The 21,694-nt window shown below is 37.8% G+C and overlaps 1 protein-coding gene across 1 annotated transcript; it reads left to right on the forward strand.

Annotated features, from left to right (window-relative positions):
- The first annotated feature begins 1,454 nt into the window (after positions 1–1,454).
- Positions 1,455–18,920, forward strand: pdgfbb (platelet-derived growth factor beta polypeptide b). Its single transcript, XM_077734512.1, has 8 exons — positions 1,455–2,222; positions 11,160–11,256; positions 12,623–12,682; positions 14,421–14,614; positions 14,689–14,877; positions 14,957–15,716; positions 16,738–16,888; positions 16,963–18,920. The coding sequence occupies exons 1-7, from the start codon at positions 2,157–2,159 to the stop codon at positions 16,860–16,862; spliced, it is 1,491 nt and encodes a 496-aa protein (XP_077590638.1). The 5' UTR covers positions 1,455–2,156; the 3' UTR covers positions 16,863–16,888; positions 16,963–18,920.
- Positions 18,921–21,694: the final 2,774 nt, after the last annotated feature.

A 21,694-nucleotide genomic window follows, 5' to 3' on the forward strand; every position in this document is an offset into this window, starting at 1 on the left:
AATCTTCACAGGCCAAGTGTCTTGGGGCAAGAATGTTTTGAACGTTCTTGAGGCACACAACCAGGAATTCCCCAGCTCCAAATTTTAAACTCTGAAACAAAATGTTATTGCTGTGTTTAATCAATTTCCTCAACCTTTGGCTGTGGTTGAACATGACTCAACTGTCGAATGACAATTGAATAGGAAGTCTTATTTTAGTTTCCAAGGTCACATTACCTCTCAACTTAGTAGTACTTTAAGGTTTGTCTTACTTCCTAATCTGCATTATACATTAAATAGACTACAGTGATTTATTTGCAAATGTAATGTGCATGAATCAACTTCTGTAGTGGATAGAGTGATTTCTATTCTATATGAAATACAGAGACAAGTGATTGGTAGTCCTGCTGAAACCCAATAAACCCTCAGTTGTTGCCTTCGCTGATTAATGATGAAGTTGTGTCATGAATCATAATTAGACAACCTCCTTGTGCTACATTCAATATTACCTTTGAAGGAGAGGTTTAAAAAATATTAGGAATACCATAAGACTTCTCTTGTAAGGCCGGGCGTACGACTTATATACGTTTTTTTTCATGGAGATTTTTTTAGGCTATAGTGTTCTGAAAAACTAAAAAGCAGGAGCCTATTTAGCCTGTTGTTCTCTATTTTACTAGTGTTTCTTTAACATATACCTGTTCTTGGTTTATGATAAATTGAAATATTCCCCTCCCAAAAATATAACTTATACCTCAGTGCAATTTATAATATAATTTTTTTCCATGTGCTTTTTTAAACTGGTGAGACTTATAGTCAAAAAATACACTAAGACATCATTCAAAATGTTCAATAGTTATTAGATTTACGCAGAAATGCTATACAACAGGAGTGGCAACTCAAAGAGCAAAAGTTTGAAACTCTAAGGATCAGAGAGCCACCCCTTGCGACAGAATTAGCATAAAAAATAATAAAAAATATTTTTTAAATATAATTTATTTATTTTTAATTGGCCATGATGAATTGGAGTGTTTCGAGAGAGAATAAAAATAAGAGAAACATGAAACTAGGCAAAGAGCCGGAGTATATACCAAATATGAGAAGCAAAGAGCAGTATTCATTTTGGCCAAGAGCAGCATGCAGCTCTCGAGCCGCATGTTTTCCACCCATGCTCTACAACAATAGAAACAATAGAAAATGACTCAGTGTCAATATGTTCAAAACTTCCCCTGACCAGATAGTTTTCATACACTTAAACAAATAAATAAGTACATTTACTTTACTTCTTAGTCCCTACTACTTATACTGTTTGCTTTTTGAAGTTATTCACCTATGCAAATATTAGATCTTGTTCCACTTGATCACTAGAACCTATTGTCACTTTTAATTACACATACATTCCTTCACATCACATTGCCAAAAAAAGACAATGTAAGTCTAAAGGATTCAGTGGAATATCATGATCATGATTTAGGGAAATATTGGAGCAAGTATTTAGTGTTTCTTTTGTGCTATTATGCAGATGATGAGGCATTCCCGAGACAGGGGGCGGGAGAGTATAGCGTTAAGGAGACCAACAGTAGAATCTTGGAAGTGTGCTTTAGCCCTCACACTGCCACCTCTTCTACTGCCTCATCAGGCCTATCTTCGCACACGATTTAGAAAAGGAAGAAAAGTCCCAAAGGACTGCCACCTGCAAGCAGTGGACTTCTTATGGATCAAAGTTAAAGAATAACAAGACTTTTCGGGGAGAAACCATTGGAGCACTTTCAATGTCTGTCTGAATCAATACTTTTCAAAGATTTGATCACATTGGATCGTTGCGGTGGTTTGAAGCTTTTTTTTTAATTTTATCTTGGGAATAACGCTGCTTCGCATCAGTCCGACGCACCGAGCAAACTCGATCTGATCTTCTAATGCGGATTAAAAATCCTATTTTCGGACAAAAAAAGCAACCGCTGATTTGTCTTCCTCCAACTTTTTTTTCATCTTCTGGATAGCTGCAAATCAGAGTGCGACGACCACCAGGGCTCAATCCATCGTAGGGGGCGAGAGAGCCACTGTCTCCACCGGGAGAGCCGGCGCTCAAGCCGCGCGCACCCTGCCGGCCGAGGACCGCGGGCCACCGGAGCCTCCATAAATGCTCGGTCCGTCGCAGAGGCTCCAGGCTGGGCAGCAAGATGAGCTCCACCGTGCTGCTGCTTCTGGCGTTGCTGGCAACGTGCGTGCGACTCGGCGCGTCCGAGGTGAGTGCCCCCCGCAGTTCCATCAACTTTTACACGCGTTTGTGGGACACCCCATATGACAAAAAAAACCCTACACTTGTCAGTAGTGATGGTGATAGTGCGAAAATGTTGCACAATTTGACCTCAGAGGTGTTCTATAATTCTTTGCCTGCCATTGACGTTCCCACACGTCCAATTATTTTAAACTGGGAGGAGTGGTTGCTCATCTTTCACTGCCATTTACGGCACTGGATCTCCAAACCAAAAGTGGATGATGGTCCAGAGACACTGGGAATGTATTTTAGGGAGTCATTGTGGTCACTCTGGTCTGTTTGGTGGAATATTTGTATTTGTGTGCTAATTATCTGATTGGCTGCCAGTGATAACAATAGAGGTCCAATTAATTAGACAATGGGATAATTGGCAGTGATTGTTTTTCTTTTAGCACCATTGATGAGGAGGCTAGGCATTCAATCCACTTTGATTGGGAATGGCAAATGAACAAATGTTAAGTATGACGCGACAATTAAATTTCTCAACCATAATGTGTGGATCACAATTACACATCAATGTCACATTCCGTTAATTAGATATCACATTTGTTTTTTAGACCTCTCCAGTCTAATCCGCCTCCCTTGCACCTCCCAGTCAAATTGAATTAGACGTCTATTGCTGTCAATGGCCTCTAATGAGTTAAAAGATTGTGTTTTGTTTGATTATCAGCCGCTTTGAAGACAGGTCTGTTTAGAGGAAATAGGGTTCTATGAAGAAAACGTTGAAACTGTATTCCTTTTGGGACAATGTGGTCAATGAGGTGAACACCACTATTTGCTTGTCATGTACGTATATAGTATCTTGCGGTTGTGGTATTTATTTGATAATATGTCTGTAAAAAAGCTACGAATGACTTGAACCTTTATCGAACTCGAAAGGAGTAAGAATAAGTACATTTATATGGACACAGCATGTTTTTGTATATTTTGCATGTGGATTTAAAAAAAAAGATTGGTTAGAATGGCCTGGCGTGAGTGATAAGTGTGTTGGCTTCACAGTTCCGGGGTCCTGGGTTCAAAACCAGGTTGGTCGTCCTGTGTGGGGTTCACGTGTTGTCCTCAGACTTGCATAGGTTTTCCCCCCCTTTACTCCGGTTTTCTCCCAAATTCCAAAGACATGCCAGGTAGGTTGATTGGTTACTCAAAATTGCTCATAGGTAGTATCAGTGTGAGCGTTAATGGTTGTCCACCTCCTTGTGCCCTGTGTGTGATTGGCTGGATACCAATTTAGGATGTCCCCTGTCTCGTGCCCGAAGATGGCTAGGATAGGCTCCAGCACCCCCATGACCCGTGTGAGGATAAGCAGTTCAGAAAATGAATAAATGAACGAATGAATCATGGGTTAGACATAAAGTGGCACATTTTTTGCCAACCTCAATCAGTAATGGATCGGATATCTAGAAAACAAAATGATATAAAAGCAGGTGTTTTGGCATGTATTGGTTGTGAAGTTTTCTTTAAAAAAAATATGGTTGCCTGGCGGATGAGTAGTTAGCGCTTCAGCCTCACAGCTCTGGGATCCTGGGTTTGAATCCAGGTCGGTCCACCTGTGTGGAGTTTGCATGTTCTCCTTGGGCCTGCGTGGGTTTTCTCTGGGTACTCTGGTTTCCTCCCACATTCCAAAAAACATGCACACTGAATTTGCACTATGTTTTTAATTTTCGATTGTCAGTTGCATAGCGGAGTTCAAAATAAGCATTATCAATGCAATAAGCAGTGAGAGTTTATTAAATGAATCGGCTGCCATTGTTGATAATAGATTTCCAATCATTGAGTTCTTTTCATCCTTCTGCTGTGAATTCACATTAGTTCATCATTGATTGTTAGTTCAAATGAATTGGACATCTAACACTATCTTATCTTGCACTGCCATGTTGCATCCAGTAATTAAACGCTTAAAACTATAAATATAGCTATTATTGTGATTACTGCATTGTCATCCTCTAAACTAATTGTTTGATGTGGAGGTTGTTTCTTTAAAAAGGGTAAGAGTGCTTCCGAGGTGAGCTTGGTATTCGTGCTATTAAGGGTCTATAAGAAGGACTGCCCAGGGGCAGGCACGTGCACGTACATCGTCCTCTGCAGCTTGTGAACGTAGCACATGGTGTGCTGCTGAAACTCCAGATGTAAAACTACCTTTTAAATCAGTAAGCTGGGTCACTCTCTCACTTACACACACTTCATTATAAAATAAACATGTCTTAAAATGATACCTTGGGACTTATGAGATACATTCTTTAGTCAAAAGAATCAATCAGTAGAAACATACATATAGATTAAATAGAAAGGCTTAGTTTGGCATAAAGAGGATATTATCAGACGAATAAGTTTTGGTTTAAGCGTACAATCATTCATTCATTTTGAACCGCTTTATCCTCACTAGAGTTGCAGGGGGTGCTGGAGCCTATCCTAGCTGACTTCAGGCCAGAGGCGAGGGACACCCTGGATGGGTGGCTAGCCAATTGCAGGGCACGAGGAGATAGATGCATGTTTTTGGAATGTGGGAGGAAAACGGAGTACCCGAAAAAAAACCCACGCGGGCCCGGTTAGAACATGCAAACTCCACACCGGTGGACCGACCTGGATTTGAACCCAGGAGCCCAGAGCCGCGAGGCCGACGTGCAAACCACTCAAGTCGCGTGGCCGCCTGTACAATGGTGACAGGAACTAAAACATTTTTGTGCGCCCTAATTCTATGTAAAAAACATTCATTTATTTTCAGAACTGCTTAGATTTAAAAGGGTTGAGTGGGGTGCTGGAGCCTGTCCCAGCTAACTACGGGCAACAGGCAGGGAATACCTCGCACCCACACTCATACCTAGGGTCAATTTTGAGTCTTCAAACAGTTTACACAGCATGTTTTTGGGATGTGGGAGGAAACTTGGAGTACCTGAAGAAAACCTACGTAAGCCTGGGGAGAACATACAATCACCACACAGTGAGGACCGACCTGGGATCAAACCCTCAACCCCAGAACTGTGAGACTGACGTGCTAATCAATCGGCCACTGGGCCCCCTGTACAAATAATATCAATTGGAAATAATTCAGGAGATACACATTGAAATTGACAATGAATTTTTTTTGCCATTTGAAATGAATGAGGATTTTTTTCTTATTGGTGAAATTGAAAAAAGAAACAGTTGTGTGAGATTTTGCAATGTTTCAAAGTCGGAATGGTTAAAGTGCATGTGCTGTGTGTCTTAACTAAAAAGTGCTAAGGAAAAAAATGCCTATTATATGTAAGGAGATTTACCTTGTAAAAAAATACCTATAGTTCGAAGTCTTCAGGGCTAAAAGGATGAATCTGTATATAGCACGCAAGAACAAATAGCTCAATTAATTGTGTTCTTCAAGAGTGCATGATGTAAAGGTTCATCCCACTCTATGATGGATGACTTGCAACCTCTACAATCGCACCATTTTATGGCTTCTGTAGGCACATTTAATTTAAAACTCCATTTTGACAGGGATGCTCATGGGTGAAAGTTAAAAGGACTTTGATGTATACAAGGGGGAATTCCCAGAGTTGAACTTTGAAAGTGGGAATAAGGCATACATGCAAACTTCAAACATTCCTATTATCATAAAATGGCTTTGAGCCACACTGCCAGTGGCTCAAAGTCTTTGAATTCTGAATTTAATGTTATGGGATTTTTATTTTTCCACCTCAGTCCAATCTTTCGGCAGTTTGCAAATTCGGAAAGTTAAAAATGAAAAAGATTTCTCAACAAAAAATAACAAATTCATTTCCAAAACCATTTACATTTTTAGATTTCAAAATATATATTCCGTTTTTTTTTTCAAATCGAAATCAAGGTGCACAAAGCTGCTGTTTGTTTTTGCATTAATATTTAACAAACATCCACATTTATTATTAACGGCATAATCCAATCCTAATGTGAAAAATTTGAGCAAATATTATCGTGTCGAGTGTCAACAAAAAAGCTACAAAATCTACATGAAGTGAGCAATAAACAAGAAGAGATGTGAAACACTCAAGTCAACAAGAAATGATCAAATATGTAAAGGAAATACCATATTTTTCGCACTACAAGCCGCACCTGAATATAAGTCGCACCACCCAAATAATGCATAATGAAAGGGGGAAAATTATAAGTCCCACTGGTGTATAAATTGTATTTTTGAGGGCCAGTTTTTCAATTTATCATAAAAAAAACAAACATTGTATGTTTAAGTAATGGTAAAATAGGTGAAAACAGACAAAAAGACACCTGATAATGTAATATATAAAGAGTTATTTGGATAACTATAGACAAAAAAAATCACATTTCATGCTGTAGGTAAAAAAAGACACACCTGAGTATAACCAAATTATGAAAAATGTGATTTATATTCTAGAAAACACTGTAATCTGTAGGTAGCCTAAAATTAGGATTGAAGTAAGACAAAATTAACTAATTACCACCACTAAGAAAAAAGACAATATCATCTTTATGTCCTAAAATGAATCAGAAGTGACCTGCAACTTCCAGAAAATGAAGATCCAAGCATTTGCATGCAGTTTCTTTCAATGCATTTTCTAGTTAATCCAGATAGTTCAATTTATTTCAGCATACAACCATACCAAACATATCAGGCTTGTGCAAAATTGCCAATGTGGGGTTTTGGGTGGCAAAGTGATGAATTAAAGCATCTAATTGGCTGACTATGATCGTACTGTTTACCATTCAAATAATTTGGAACCTGCACATTTTTGGTCTGGATGATGCTAACTAAAAAACATTATTCCTCACCCAAGTTTATTGAATAGTTTTCTCCTACTTCCTATCACATTCGAAAAACACACATTATCAGGTAAACTACAGATGAAATTGGCCATTGATAAAAAAATAAGTGTTCACTGAGATTGGAAGGTGACCAGTCTCTCACCCACATCTAATGAAGACATTATTTTTAATTATAGACTTCCGCCAAACAATAACAAACAAATCCAAAATGCGTTTTATGTTGCATTGCTCAAATGAGGTCATGACATCAGTGACCACTTGTTAAAAATAACACGTGGGCTTCTGGACTTCAACAAGCCCCTCTCCCTAATTATATTCGATTAGATCTTCCTGCTCCTCCCCTTTAGACGTACCTGGCATTCCTCAATGCATCCAGTGGAAGCTTGAGAAAAGAAGGCCATGAGGTCTACCGCTTTAAGGGATCTTAACCCTTTCATGCGCAAATTATGGTTATATAGTCTATAAATACTTATTTAACTCTTTGATGGCCATTTATTCCATTTTGAAAGCAGTATAAATAATTTTTATGGCATGCCATCAGTTAAATACTATGAAAAAGGTCTTCTTTACAAGTTTTTCGTGGCTGTAATCAAAGTGTATATATATATATATTTTTTTATTCATTTAGATTTCATTAAATATTGTTTTTATTATCATTGTTTTGACTGAGTGGTTAGCGTATCAGCCTCACAGTTCTGGGCTCGAGGGTTGGATCCCATGTTGGTCCTCAATGTGTGGAGTTGGGATGTTCTCCCCGGGCTTGTGTAGGTTTTCTGAGAGTATTCCAGTTTCCTATAACATCCCAAAAACATGCTGGGTAGGGTGGTTGAACACTATAAATAGCCCCTATGTATACGTGTGAGCGTGTGTGCCCTGTGATTGGCTGGCCACTGATTTAGGATGTCGCCCACCTGGAGTTCGATGTCATTGGGATAGGTTTCAGCACCCCCCGCGATCATTGTGAGGATTAGCAGCTCAGAAAATGAATGAATTAATAAATAAATAGTGATTTCCAAATGTCTTTATATTTATATAAGAAATAATACAAATAAATACAATGATTAATAATAAGACAATAATAGCTATGATAGACATTTTGAAAAAAACAAACGTGCAGCAGTAACTTTATAATTATGTTATAAAAAGCACCTAAAGGGTATTTATTGTTGTTTTGGATGACTGTATATGAGTCATGCGACTTCAATACATTTCTTCTCTCACTAATATTTATTTGCCCATCTTACTATCTGAATGATAAAATTGCTTTGTATTATCCTAATTATTATCTTTTTCTATTTAAATCAAGGAAAACTTGCGTCAAATTTGCATATAAACACATTATGATGTGATATAATCACAAAATTATAATAAAAACAACTCCATCAAAGAATTTTCTTAGTATTCAAAATGTATATATATTAATATTGCACCTTTTTTTTCCAAATTGAAATACATTTGTAAACGCTACTTGGAAATACACTTCATAACAGCAGGGAGGGCTGTGAAAAAAGGCCTATGTCCTATAATTAACATCAGACACAATTATCCGAGCAAGCAGGTTCGCTCTGTTGGCGAGGAAAGGAAATAATGATGACTCCTTTGGGGCATCTACTGCTCTACAACAGAGATGTGAGCGGAATTACAGCAGGCATTTCCCGGCTGGGCTGTTTGAGACTTTGAAAGGCCTACAAACAATGCAGGAAATGGCATATATAGTTCGAAATACCTGCTCATGCATGGATGACCGCTTCCTTTGGCTAAAACCTGCCTCCTAAAGAGACTTTGTTAAATTCTCCAGATTTTGGATGGACTCTCTCACATAACTAGGAGCTTTTTCTTCTATTTGTCTTTCAGTTTTGTTGAAATTGAATGTGTGGTCTAAGAATAAATGTTGTATTATGTTTGTGCTTGAATATTTTCAATGAATAAACAGTGACAGGACGAACATAAGGAAACAAACAACTTGGGAAAAGTTCTGTGCCCAAAACCTACTTCAAAATGCACTTTCAAAAACACCTAATTATAATCTCACTACATAAAAAATCTTTCATTTTCTAAACTGCTTATCCTCACAAGGGTTACAGGAGTGCTGGAGCCTATCCAAGTTAACTATGGGTACCAGGCAGGGGATACCCTTAATCGGTGGCTAGCCAATCCCAGGGCATAAGGAGACGGACAATAGGGCAATAAGGGCAATTTAGAGTGTTCAACCAGCCTACGAAGCATTTTTTTGTGACCTGGGAGGAACCGTGACCGGACGTTAGGTCGCTGGTCTTTTGGTCGCTGGTCAAATGGTGAGAGAGAGTTTACTGTTGAAGCCAGCTCTCAAAATTATATTCATGGTAAAGAGTTAAATATCTAAGAGAGAGAGAGAGAGAGTAGTAGTACTGTTTAATATCTAAGTACATTTGACTGGCAACCAAAAGACCGGCGACCAAAAGGGACCAAAAGACCGGCAACCAAAAGGGACCAAAAGACGGGCGACCAAAAGACCGGCGACCAAAAGATGGGCGACCAAAAGACCGGTGACCAAAAGACGGGCGACCAAAAGATGGGCGACCAAAAGACGGGCGACCAAAAGACCGGCGACCAAAAGGGACCAAAAGACCGGCAACCAAAAGGGACCAAAAGACCGGCGACCAAAAGACCGGCGACCAAAAGACTGGCGACCAAAAGACCGGCGACCAAAAGACGGGCGACCAAAAGACCAGCGACCAAAAGACCGGCGACCATACATCAGAAATGCCTTTTTCAATAATAATTCAAAAAATAATAACAGAGTTCACCTAGATACATACTCATTTTTAATCTTTAGGTACTTCACGAATAATTTTCACTAGCTACATCTGCTTGATGGCAAAGCCAATGAAGCGCATCCACAGAGCATTTGAAGCAACGTGGACAAGTGTCACCCCGACCCCATGTCTGATCTTCTGCCATTCTAACCCGTCTTTTATTCATCTCCTTTTTGACATGCGCCTGCCTCCCTTCCCTTCCCTTCTCCTCTCCTCTCTGTATCACTCCTTCCCCCACTTCCTGGCTCCTTCCTGGCTCCTTTGACCCCTAAATGTTAGCAGATGAGAAGACACAACCCCAATAGTCATTCACCCTGCTCTTAGTGACCATTGTGTAGTCTGCTTTGGTTAATACTTACCCCCCTAACTCAACCAATGACAAAACCTACCCCCTCGCCCTATAATGACTTGGGGGTTTAAACTCACAGTCAGCTCATGATGACAATGTGGTGTTTTGCTCACATTTAGTTAAGTACTGTTTACTAAAGAGGCTTATTTCATCTTTACTTTATGTTATCTTTCTATCATCACTTTTTAAGATAATCTCTTGTACATGCCTTGATTGAGGCACCATGCTTTAGCACAAATTATTTGTTTGTTTCCTCAAATATTTTTTATTGCATTCACATAAAAAAGGATCTCACACTTGAGGAACAGTGTTTTGCAACTCTTATGAAATTGTAATATTAGTATTTCATGCATATATTTTGGGGAATATAAGAAATATATGCACATAATTTTTGAATAACATACATTAATTCATTTAGGGATCCATATAGGGGAAATATTTCTGTAGTAATTTTTATTTTAATCTAATTAAGAAGGTTTCAAATAGTAAATTAAAACCATTTGCAATAAATGGAAAATTAGAACATGGAATTATGAAACATAGATTTTTCTCTGGGACTTTTTTTTTTTTGTTTATAAATCTGTTGTGACCTCACATAGCTTAAATTTGACTACCATTGATGAATCAAAGAAATTGGACCTCTATTCCTGTCAATTTATGTTTATTTATGTTTTCAATATCATTTTTACTCTTTTCATAACAACCTTTGTGACCTGTGCTGCCAATGAATAGGTAAAGCTAATGATAACTTTTGAATAGTTGTTCACTACAGTTGCCAATGTCTCTGAATTGTTTTTAACCTTATTTTATTATAATATTTCTGACTTCTGTAGCTTCAGTTGTCTAATATGCTTTCTTAGGGAAAACCCTTTTTACATCTAATCTATGTATCTCCAATCTACACCAAATGGGTTTCACCATGTACAGATTTAGCTCACTCCTCCTTAGTAACTCTACTGTGTTGAATAATTGTTTATATGTATATTAATATCTGCTTTTATGTGTTGCTCAGGGGGATCCACTTCCTGCAGCCCTGGTGGAGCTGGTTAGAAACAGTCCTATCTCCTCCATTGATGACCTTCAACTGCTTCTGCTGACTGATTCCGTAGGTAAAGAACTGCTCTTTTGAATAAAACTTGTTCTACATGCATATTTATCGTTCATTTAAAAATAAAATGGACGTATCGATGCATGATCCAATCATGTAGCTCTGTTTATCCATCTGGTTAAAAAATATATTGTGTTCATAAGTAGTACACACCCAATCCATTTGAAGTTGGACATCTATTGCCGTGAATGAGTTAAATGCTTATTTACGAAACCCAGTGTTGATCCATGATGGCTGCCATATTGAAAATGTTCTAATCATAATTTTATCAATATGCTCTCTGATAAGCTACACTAAACTACACTAGTCCCTCAAACTTTAAAGGATTCATATTTAAATGTAATGTATACATAAAAAAATGTAAATACTGTAATCGCTATGAAAATAGTTCCTCTCCGCTTGATTTAAATTTTTTAAAAGTTATTCGTAGGTATAGTCCAAGTCCTTTTTGTCAGATTTGAGAGGGATTGGATCATCATCCAAGGAATCTTCAGGAGGCCCCATAGGATTAGTAGGAATTGTTATGTCTTTGGCAAGACATCGAGGCAAGGAAACGGGGAATAGGACCCAATCGCAGGGAAGCAGGCGAGGACGATGGAAGTGGTGCTCAAACAAAAACTTTAATAACTTAGACAGGATCTTAGAAAATGACAAAGTCTTAGAAATCTAATCACAGAAGTGAGGAACGAGGCACATGGATAGAGGTAACATGGCTTGGACGAACATGGGCAGATGATCCAATGAAGGACATAACAGTTTAAATAGACTGATATGGGTTGACGAGACAATTAGGAACACTTGGGAAACACATGAGGGAGCAATGGCAGCTGAACACAATGGGCATTTACTCAGATAGGACACTACGAAATCGAAATAAAGTTGGAAGAGGCTTGGCATGATCTTCCACCACGAGTTGATAGGCGCATTGTGAAATCCAATAAAAAGAAAAATACAGATAAAGGCAAGACATTGTCAGCATCTTTGAAGTGATGTGTGCAATGTGAAATCCAATCCGAACAAAACAGGAAAAAGCAAGATATCATCATTCTTGGCCTTTTATATTTTTTGGCGCATCATTCTTCTACGGTGAAATTTCGCGGTGCCCTGATTTCCACCATTTTTCATTTCCTGTCTTCCGCTTGTGAGTTTCAGTGTTGATTTTTACATTTTTATGAGCATTTTTGGTTTTTATATATATATAAATATATATATTTATTTTTTATTATGATAGTCTTATGGCACTCTCATTAGAAACTTTCAAACAAAGTAGTAAACAACCAAATTCACACAAAACATGCAAAAAAATGTTAATTAATTAGAATACTTGCATTAATCCAAAACTGTAAGTGTTTACTTCTTTGTTTCAGATGAAGAGGAGGTGGAAAACTCAGCAGCCAATGGAAGTCACAGACTACCAAGGAGCTTGGGTAAGTCCCTTCCCACCCTGTTTATTTTTTAAACGTGTCCCTTGTGAAATATTAGCTCTGCCAATGGAATATATCATATAGCACTACTTTTCTCATATCCAAACCTGTCAAAAAGCAAATCAAGAAATGACAGGTCTAATAATATATGTCATGGCAAATGCACACAATGCCATTATCACAAGGTCAGAGTGCTGACATAGAGAATTCCTAATTTTCCCCGTGAATAAAGACATACTCTGTCTTCATTAGATCTCGGCTTTCTTTCTAGGCCTTGAGTTATGTGACGTGTGTTGTCAGTGATCTACGAAAATCATTCCTATTAACCTTTTTAACATTAAATGATAAAGCAGAAGCCTAAAGTGGTCTGAATCAGTCTATCATCAATGAGTCACTCCAGCATTAAACCAGATATTAACTAATTTTCTGCCATTGACAATACTAGACGTCCATCCATTGAGAAAAAATGAAATTAATCATTAATTGGTGTTAAGGTTGGTAACGGATGTCACTAAGTCATGTCTGAAATGATGATATTTCTCATCAAAACTAAATAAAACATTTTATGTCTATAGTCATTTGCTAATGTTATAAAAAAGACAATTTTGTCCAGAAGGTGGTGCCCAATTTGCAAGGACTTGCTACATTTTACATAGTAATTTCACCAATCAATCTCAAGATGTCCTCATCTCCACTCAATAGTTAATAATAATAGTGAATAATGTATGCAATATTAATGAAAATAGTGACATATTTATTTTCCACAGACATCATCCACATAGAAAACTTAGACAACATAATTTGATCCAATATGAATATGAATTATTGCATGACTAATGCTATTATGCTAACTTAATATACACCAGTCTTAAAAGTCAAAACCATTAGTCGCAAATATTGGTAGATAATTAGATATATTTACATTTGGCCAAAAATATTAATGTGACTCTGCTGCTTCTGTTTACGCTGGATAGTTTTAGGTTGTAGCACTACTTGTTACAATTAACATTTGTGGCAGGTCAGTTTCATGCCAATTCAAAAATAATCAGGGTGACTGAAAAGTTATTTTAAATAATATACTTTTTCACCGAATAATTAAAAATGCATCTTGTCTTGCCAAACATACGCAATTACAATAAATGATTGTAGTATTGTTGCAACTATTTAGAGAAAAAAAAACAGACCAGCAACTTTTTCTGGAATTAGGTCAAAGCAACGCAAACCAGGACGATTGTAGTGTCTGTCTTTCCTTTCTTTTCTATTTTTTTAAAAGCCTTATTCATTTAAAAACGAATGGGTATTGTTTCATTCAGCAAAAACATTGAATGGAAAGTCGAATGACCAGATTATAATCAGTTGTTTTGTGTTGCTTTTGGTTGTTTTCATTGTTATACATTTGTTAATATCCTGTCAATTTTAAAAGACGATGACGTCATACCACGTAGAGCAACGTTGACTTTTTCCTCATACTGTTTATTAAAGTAAATTTATGACTAAATCAATTGAAAAATTTGCATCATTTGGCTCTTTCTGAGCTTCTACTGTGAAAGGAGTTTATCATCAGTTTATCATGAATAGACGCCCAATCCATTCGCAGCCACCCTCCCAGTTCAATTGGATTGAAGCTCTACTATTGCCAATGTCAGCCAATTAGTTAATATTCATTCACAAACTGGTGACCTGCATTCATCATCATGTCAATTCTTATCGTCCGGACAATTTTCTTTGTCTCCATCCTCAGTTGCTCAACCAGCCCAGCAGGCTGTGTGTAAAGTTCGCACAGAGGTTGTGGAGGTCACCAGGGCAATGCTAGACCGGAGTAATGCCAACTTCCTGCTGTGGCCGCCGTGCGTTGAGGTGCAACGCTGCTCCGGTTGTTGCAACACCAAAAGCCTGCAGTGTATCCCTGTTGTGACACACACCAGATATCTTCAGGCAAGGAACAGACACCTTAAATCATTTATGATCCCACAATAAAGTGCAAAAGTAAATGATCTCAACATCTATAGGTCATGAAGATTGAATACATCAATAAACAACCCACCTACGCCAAAGCAGTGGTGTCAGTGGTGGATCACGTGGAGTGCCGTTGTCACCCTTCTCCACGAAATCCGGCGACGAGGAGGAAATCCTCTCGCCGGCATCACGGCCACAGGGACCAGCATCGTAACCAGACGCTCACCCAAGGACGTGCACAGGTAGGTGATAAAACAGGACTACATAAGCGACCTGTTTTAATAAATACTCAAGGTATAACTATTGACTTTGTTGATAAAGGTCAAGGTGCACACCAAAGATGAGCTCCATCAGTGGGATGAGGTGAAACAGAACCAGGGTTCCCTCCTGGTGGACCTCCTCGAGCAACACTGGAGCCCCAGAGGAGACACGTTCAGTCGGTCTGGTGAACGCTACAGTCTGGCTGGAGAGGAAACTACTCTACCAGGAGAGGCTGTTATCATTGGCCCACATTGGTCACATAACTCCACTCGGTTCCTTGGGACTAAAACCAAAACTGAGAATAAGGAGACCAAAGACAGAATGCCAGAGGGACAAAAGACTTTTTCTTCAATGGATCATCTTGGCGTGAATAAAACGTCTGAAGACGGGAAGGGCATCCTCAATGCCGAAGGAAGGATTATTGAGGTACCAAAGGGCAGGAGTGAAGGTGCACTGATACACAGTCCATCTATGCAGGAAGAAAAATCTGCTTTTCTGACTCAGAAACCTCCAGCTAAGTGGAGTCCATTTGAGGAAATCACTGAGAGGGTTGGAAACCGGTTGAAACCCACCAAAGAACCCAACCCGGAGTCTCGGGAACAGGCGAGGCAACGGGAAAACAAGACTCCAGAGGACGTAAGAATTCTGCAGATTGCAGAGAAAAGGTTAGAGGAGGAGAGAAAAGAGCTTCTCTTGTTGCACAAGAAGTTGGACCAAGAGAAGGAGATGCTTAGGCAACAACAGAAGAAGCGTGAGGACGAGGAGCGCAATCTACGTAACAGACTTCGTCTTCTGCAAATGACAACAACACCGGGGCCAGGTACTACACATATATGTGTTTTTGTATATTTGGGAAAATGTTCTTAAACTCGTCGGTTTTTCGGTGGAAAAACGCAACCTAGAATGACCCAAAAGGTGCAAGAAGTGACTCAAAATCAATTAGAAGCGAGTAGTCTAGGGTTAACAAGGTAGTGAATCAGAATGTAGGTACTCTTTGCTTACCATTGGCAAGGCGAGACAACCAATTCATTTAAACTGGGAGGACTGGTGGTGAATGATGAAGAATTTGTTCCATGGCCAATCCTCACTGTGTGGCATTTGCATGTTCTTCCTGTGCTTGTGTGTGTGTTTTCTCTGGGTACTCCAGTTTCCTCCCACATCCCATAAACATGCATGGTAGGCTGGTTGAATGGTTGTCTGTCTCCTTCGATTAGATGGCCACCAATTCATGATGTCTCAATACTTTGGTCGAATAAGCTCCAGCACCCCTGCAACCTTTGTGAAGATAAGCATTTTCAGAAAATGAATGAATGAATGTTCATCCATAAAATTGTTTCCATTAAGTTTGGGTTTGAGTTATATTTATTTGATAAGGGACAGCTTATATTAATGAACATATTTATATTCATGTTAAAGAACATATATATGTAAATATGTAAAATTGTAGCCCTTGAGCTAATTTCCATATTTAGTGCCTTGTGTAGGTACAAGATAAACAATAACACAAACTAGACACATACACACACATGTAGCGCAATTTTAGACAGTGTTGTGATTGCAATTTTGTTCGTCCAACAGCCAGGCTTTAAGATAAGCACTCTTTAACTACACAGTCACCTCTAGAGCCAGCCATTTTTGATGTGTTGGATTTTTTTGTTCAAAATCTTGCAGTGGAGGAGGGTCTTTGTGTTGGAAGAATTTGTAAACTAAGGTGGCCTCTTTATATTTAATAGAATTGCCCCAATGCTGCTGTTTGTATTTTTTTTACATCTGACAGTGGTGAAGAAGAAGAACACTGTTTTATATGTATAAGATACAGTAAGTTATGCTTTGTCCAACAGACACAACCACCACCAAACAGCCATCAGCTCCAGTTGGGCCAAGACCTCCAGGCCATCCCAAGAAGAGAATGAGGAAGAATCGAAAACGGATAAGCAAAGCGGCTATGAGAGCAATGCTAATGTAAAAAAATAAAGAAATAAAAAAATCCAGGTAAGTATCCTTCTAACTTTATATCTTTGACTAACAAAAACATTGCTAAGCACATTATATTCCCATGATTGCAGGAACACAAGGAGAACTTGGAATATGGATAAAAGTATTTAAACTACTCTTTGAAGAAGCCATAAATACACCTGGGTGGCGTAAAAAGGGAAGAAGGAAAAAAAAAAAGAAAAAACTGGCACCCAAATTTTCTCCATTGAACAGAACTGCTGGAATCAGTGCAACTTTTCAACTTGGATACTTGTTTTGATACCAGAGGAAAGAAATTGCACTTGTAGATTGACATAAATATAGAAATAGGATTTTAAAAAATCCCGTTTTGGAAGACTGTTGGAAAAAAAAGGGAATTTCCAAATACAACTATGTGTTCTACAATTCAGTTGACTAAGATCATGTCTAATTATGGATGAAAACGTCAAAGACTCTTCTCTACCATATTTAATTGCATTCAACCCATTATGGACACTGGAAATATAGCCGTGTGATTGATTGGCAGGACAAACAAAACAACGGTGGTAAAACCTGCAGCCTTTTTTGCTTCCTACATGATTATTTATTTCCCATAACTACTACTAAAGGTTAAGCTTCTTCACCAGTACTGAAAAAACAATATGTAACAATGCCATGCGAGTCAGGGTTCTAATTGAACATAGTAACTTTTTATTTGTATTTCTTGTTTTTCTACCAAAGGTCAAACCTTAAGTGTATTGTAACATTGAGTTTGTATGTCAAGTGCATGTTTGCTTTGCAAGTCTGCAAGTCACTGTGTGTTTATTTGATTTTAAACAAAAAACACTCCTCCACTGGTGGTTTTTGTTGTTGTTATTGTTGTTGAACCAATCACATTCTGTAGTGAACAAAGGTCTTTTATTTGCAGTGCATGATAACAAAGTGTCAGGTAATGGTATTTAGTTTATGTTCATGAAACATATTGTTATTTTTATTCTGTGTTTAACTCATTGACTGCCATTGACAATGCTAGATGTCCAATCCACATGTTCACTCATTTGCTGACAACCCTCCCACAAAAAATGATTGGACGTCTACTTTTGGTAAACTCATTTAAGAGTTTTAATTTAACCATTGAAATAGCTTTATTCATCCATTGTGATGATAGATGTCCAATCCATTTAAAGTGGCAGTGTTGGCAGCAAATAAACAAACACTCATTTGCTCTCTTCTCTGTTCAGATAAAAACATTTAGAGTTTTAATTCAGTTTTTAAAAGTCCAATTATTGGAGGTCTATTGTTGTCAATGGAAGTGAAAGAATTAAAAAGCCTTAATCAGAAAATTAAGTTATTGAAAAGCACATATGTTCCACTTGTCAACTCACAATTATTTTGTATTTTTTACCCTCTTTTTTTGAGGAAAGAAAAACTAATATTTTCTCACGGTAAATATGATTGATTTGTCTCTTCATTGCAACCCATGAAATGAAATAACTCCCTTCCCTTAAAGTGAGACTTTTCAGCCTTAAATGCAATACTGAGTCCAAATAAAATTCATAGGATGACACCATCAATTTAAGAAATGAAATCTTGATATCTGGATGAAATGTGACCCTTTGATTTTTTTAATAGACATCATCTGCTCCTATGATGCCTTCCCAAATTTAATTTGACACTTTTTGGAACTGTTTTCTGGTATACCATGACTCTTTAAAAAAATGGCTGTTGATTGATTTTAAGCAATCAAAATGATCAGTTAAACTACACAAATAATCACTTCAAATTCCTTTTAATAACAACTCCCTGCATAAAAATCCCCAAACAGCTGACATACAAACTAAATAAAATGTATTAGTAATTTAAACCAAGACCAACTAAAAATACAGTGCAGACATTCTCATGACAAAAAAATATATTTCAATAATTTACAATAAAGTGGCTCGATGGATGAGTGATTAGGTTCTGGGTTCGAATCCAGATCAATCCTCCTGTGTGGAGTTTACACGGGCTTTCTCCGGGCATCCCCCGCGACCATTGTGAGGATAAACTGCTTAGAAAATGAATGAATGAATGAATATACAACAAAGATCAGCACAGAAAACCAAAACAATATAACAAAAACACCAATAACAAAAACAAAAAAGGTGAAGCTCTACTCCGAAAATAATAGTGGATTTTCAAAATAATTTAAAAAACAGCAGCAAACTTTATAAAGACCATTTTCAGAACTTCAGTCCCAATGAATCTTATCTTTTCTAGGTCTTTAAACAAAATAAAATCCCACATGTGTACTCCCTGTGGGCCTACTGTCATTCTCTCACACACATAACACTTCTAAACAGCAGACTATCTCCAAATTCGACATGGAGGTGGGAAGCCAGTGGTCCACTCGCCCGGCACCCCCGCAGACTTCAAACAGGAAAAGAAGTTAGTAGTCTTGTTGGGCGTGAGAAGCATGTTCATGCTCATTTTGAATGCACACAGGGGTCAAGCAATGTGACAATGTGGGTGTCTCTCAATGGAACTGGGATGGTTGAAAGCTGACTAAGTAACCTTAACAAGGATGATATGCTTTGTTGGGTCTCAACAACACTATTAGCCAAACCAGAGAACAGCCATTGGAAAAATATCATGGGAATCATTGTATTTTTTGTAGTACAGTCATGATTTTTTTAACTGGAAGATTACTCACCTGTTCTGAACTGCAAACATGGCGTGGTGTCTGTGATTGGCTGAGAGGAGTCACCTGTCTGGCCCTAATCTTGACAGCAGTTTTATCTTTTTTATTTAACTACATTGGTGAATATTTGGTGTTTTTAAATAAAAAATGTATTAAAACACAAACAAAGTTTAAAAAAAAAAAAAGAGAATGAGTAATATTAACTGATTGCCCGCCATTGAGAACAAATGAAATTCAATTGAACTGTAATGCTGTCATGGAGTGATCATGTTTCAATGTGATTGGCGGCACTTAATGTCCAAAATACCGTATTTTCTCGTATATATGCCGTATTTGTCGCAAAGACAAGATGCTGTATTGTGGGTATGGCTTATATGCGAGCAAATTAGACTTTGCATGCATGTAACTGCAAGATGACAAAGACAAAACGCTATAACGCAAGACAATGCTGTCGATACGGTCATTTAAAAGAAAAAAAAACAGTATTTTGCATAAAATGTGCAGAAACTCACTCTGTTTTCCACTCCTCCTTCCATCAACACACCTGAATCAAGTATTCTGGATCGGTAGGAAGCTTCTGGACAGCTTGCTGATGAGTAGATCATTTGATTCATGTGTGGTAGAGGAGAGAAATATGGAATCGGACTGGGTATGGGCTCTCAAGGTCTGGACTTGGCCACCCCTGCTTTACATTTATACAGTATCTCAGAAATACTACGTACGATGATTTTCTTAAGATTTTCTATTCAAAGTAACACATTTTTACTCCCTATTAAACCATGAATATGGAGGTGAAAATTGTGAATTAGGGGGACATCTTATATAGGAGAAATGGTAAAATTCAATGGTTTCAAGGCAATTTTAAGGGTACAGCTTATAAGCGAAAGGGGCTAATATGCGAGAAAATACAATAATTTGGCTTGGAAGACTAGCTGCTATCAAATGATAGAAAGTGCTTCACATATGATGCTCATGTTAACTCGCCCGTCATTTACATTAAACCCATTTTGTACTGTTATTGAGTGATCAGATTTCACAGCCATTGACAGCGTTAGACGCCAAATGAATTTTGACTGGAAAGGCTCCTAGCAACCATTCAATCACTAAAATTGTCATCCAATGAGTTAAAAAGGCTATCGCTGAAAGAGACTTTAGTTACAATTGCCAGATTGAGCCTGCCACACATTCCCGAATGTACTGTAGGAAACAAAAGGCGATGAAACAGGAGGTTACACAAGCGTCCGTCCATGTGTTAGCACACACTTCCTACAACAGTGTTTTTCAATTTTTTTGTTTTCTTTTCCTGTTTTCATCTACAATTGACACGAGAATGTGATGTACACTGCTGCTAATGTATAGATAATGATGATATATGTGATAATGATATATATATAATCCACTGCCTTTCCAATCAGCATACCACTCCCTTGACTGCGGCACCCTCCTCTTGCAAGGAACAACAGATGATTAAGAAACTCAGGAATGTTATTACTTTTTTAATGGAATGAATTAAGATTCTTCTCTTCAAATGACGTTTCTTTTCCATTCTAAACTGAAAAAATTCCAATCCAAAAATGAGATAAAATGTTTTATTAACTTTTTGCTTATAACCAGTAGTGTTGCAGTGATGATATTTTTTGGCTCCTGATAAGGATTACTAGAACTTTTCCCCTTTTTAGTAATAAATTATTGCATAGACCAGGGGTAGGGAACCTATGGCTCAGGAGCTACATGTGGCTCATTTGATGGGTGGATCTGGCTTTTTGCTAACCTGTGAGCTAAAATATGGAAATCATTGGTGACAGAACTGAAATATTATATCTAGAACTGCTTTAATCTTCATTTTTTTTTGCAGTAGACTCTTCTGGAACGCATCCTCTCATTGATTGGCAACAGCATAAGAATCTTTTAAAAAATACTCATTTTTTTTCACTTTAAAAGTGGTGAAATTACAAAAAAAAATTGAAAAGGCACTCGTTTACATGTATATATTTTGACTTTTAAATTTGTAGTATGGCTCACAAGAAATAACATTGGAAAATATGAATTGTTTGTGGCTCTCTTCGTCAAAAAGGTTCCTGACCCCTGGCATAGACCAAACCTGGGCAATCCAGTCCTCGAGGGCCACTGTAGGTGCAGGTTTTTGTTCCAACTGATTCAGCACA

The sequence above is a fragment of the Stigmatopora nigra genome, chromosome 15 (assembly GCF_051989575.1).
Source record: "Stigmatopora nigra isolate UIUO_SnigA chromosome 15, RoL_Snig_1.1, whole genome shotgun sequence".
Taxonomy (NCBI): Eukaryota; Metazoa; Chordata; class Actinopteri; order Syngnathiformes; family Syngnathidae; genus Stigmatopora; species Stigmatopora nigra.

Excerpts from the sequence above, each read along its gene's own strand:
- pdgfbb (XM_077734512.1), top strand. The coding sequence starts at position 2,157 with ATGAGCTCCACCGTGCTGCTGCTTCTGGCGTTGCTGGCAACGTGCGTG. Across the intron at positions 11,257-12,622 it reads TCTGCTGACTGATTCCGTAG|ATGAAGAGGAGGTGGAAAAC; the intron begins GTAAAGAACTGC and ends TCTTTGTTTCAG. Across the intron at positions 15,717-16,737 it reads GACAACAACACCGGGGCCAG|ACACAACCACCACCAAACAG; the intron begins GTACTACACATA and ends TTTGTCCAACAG.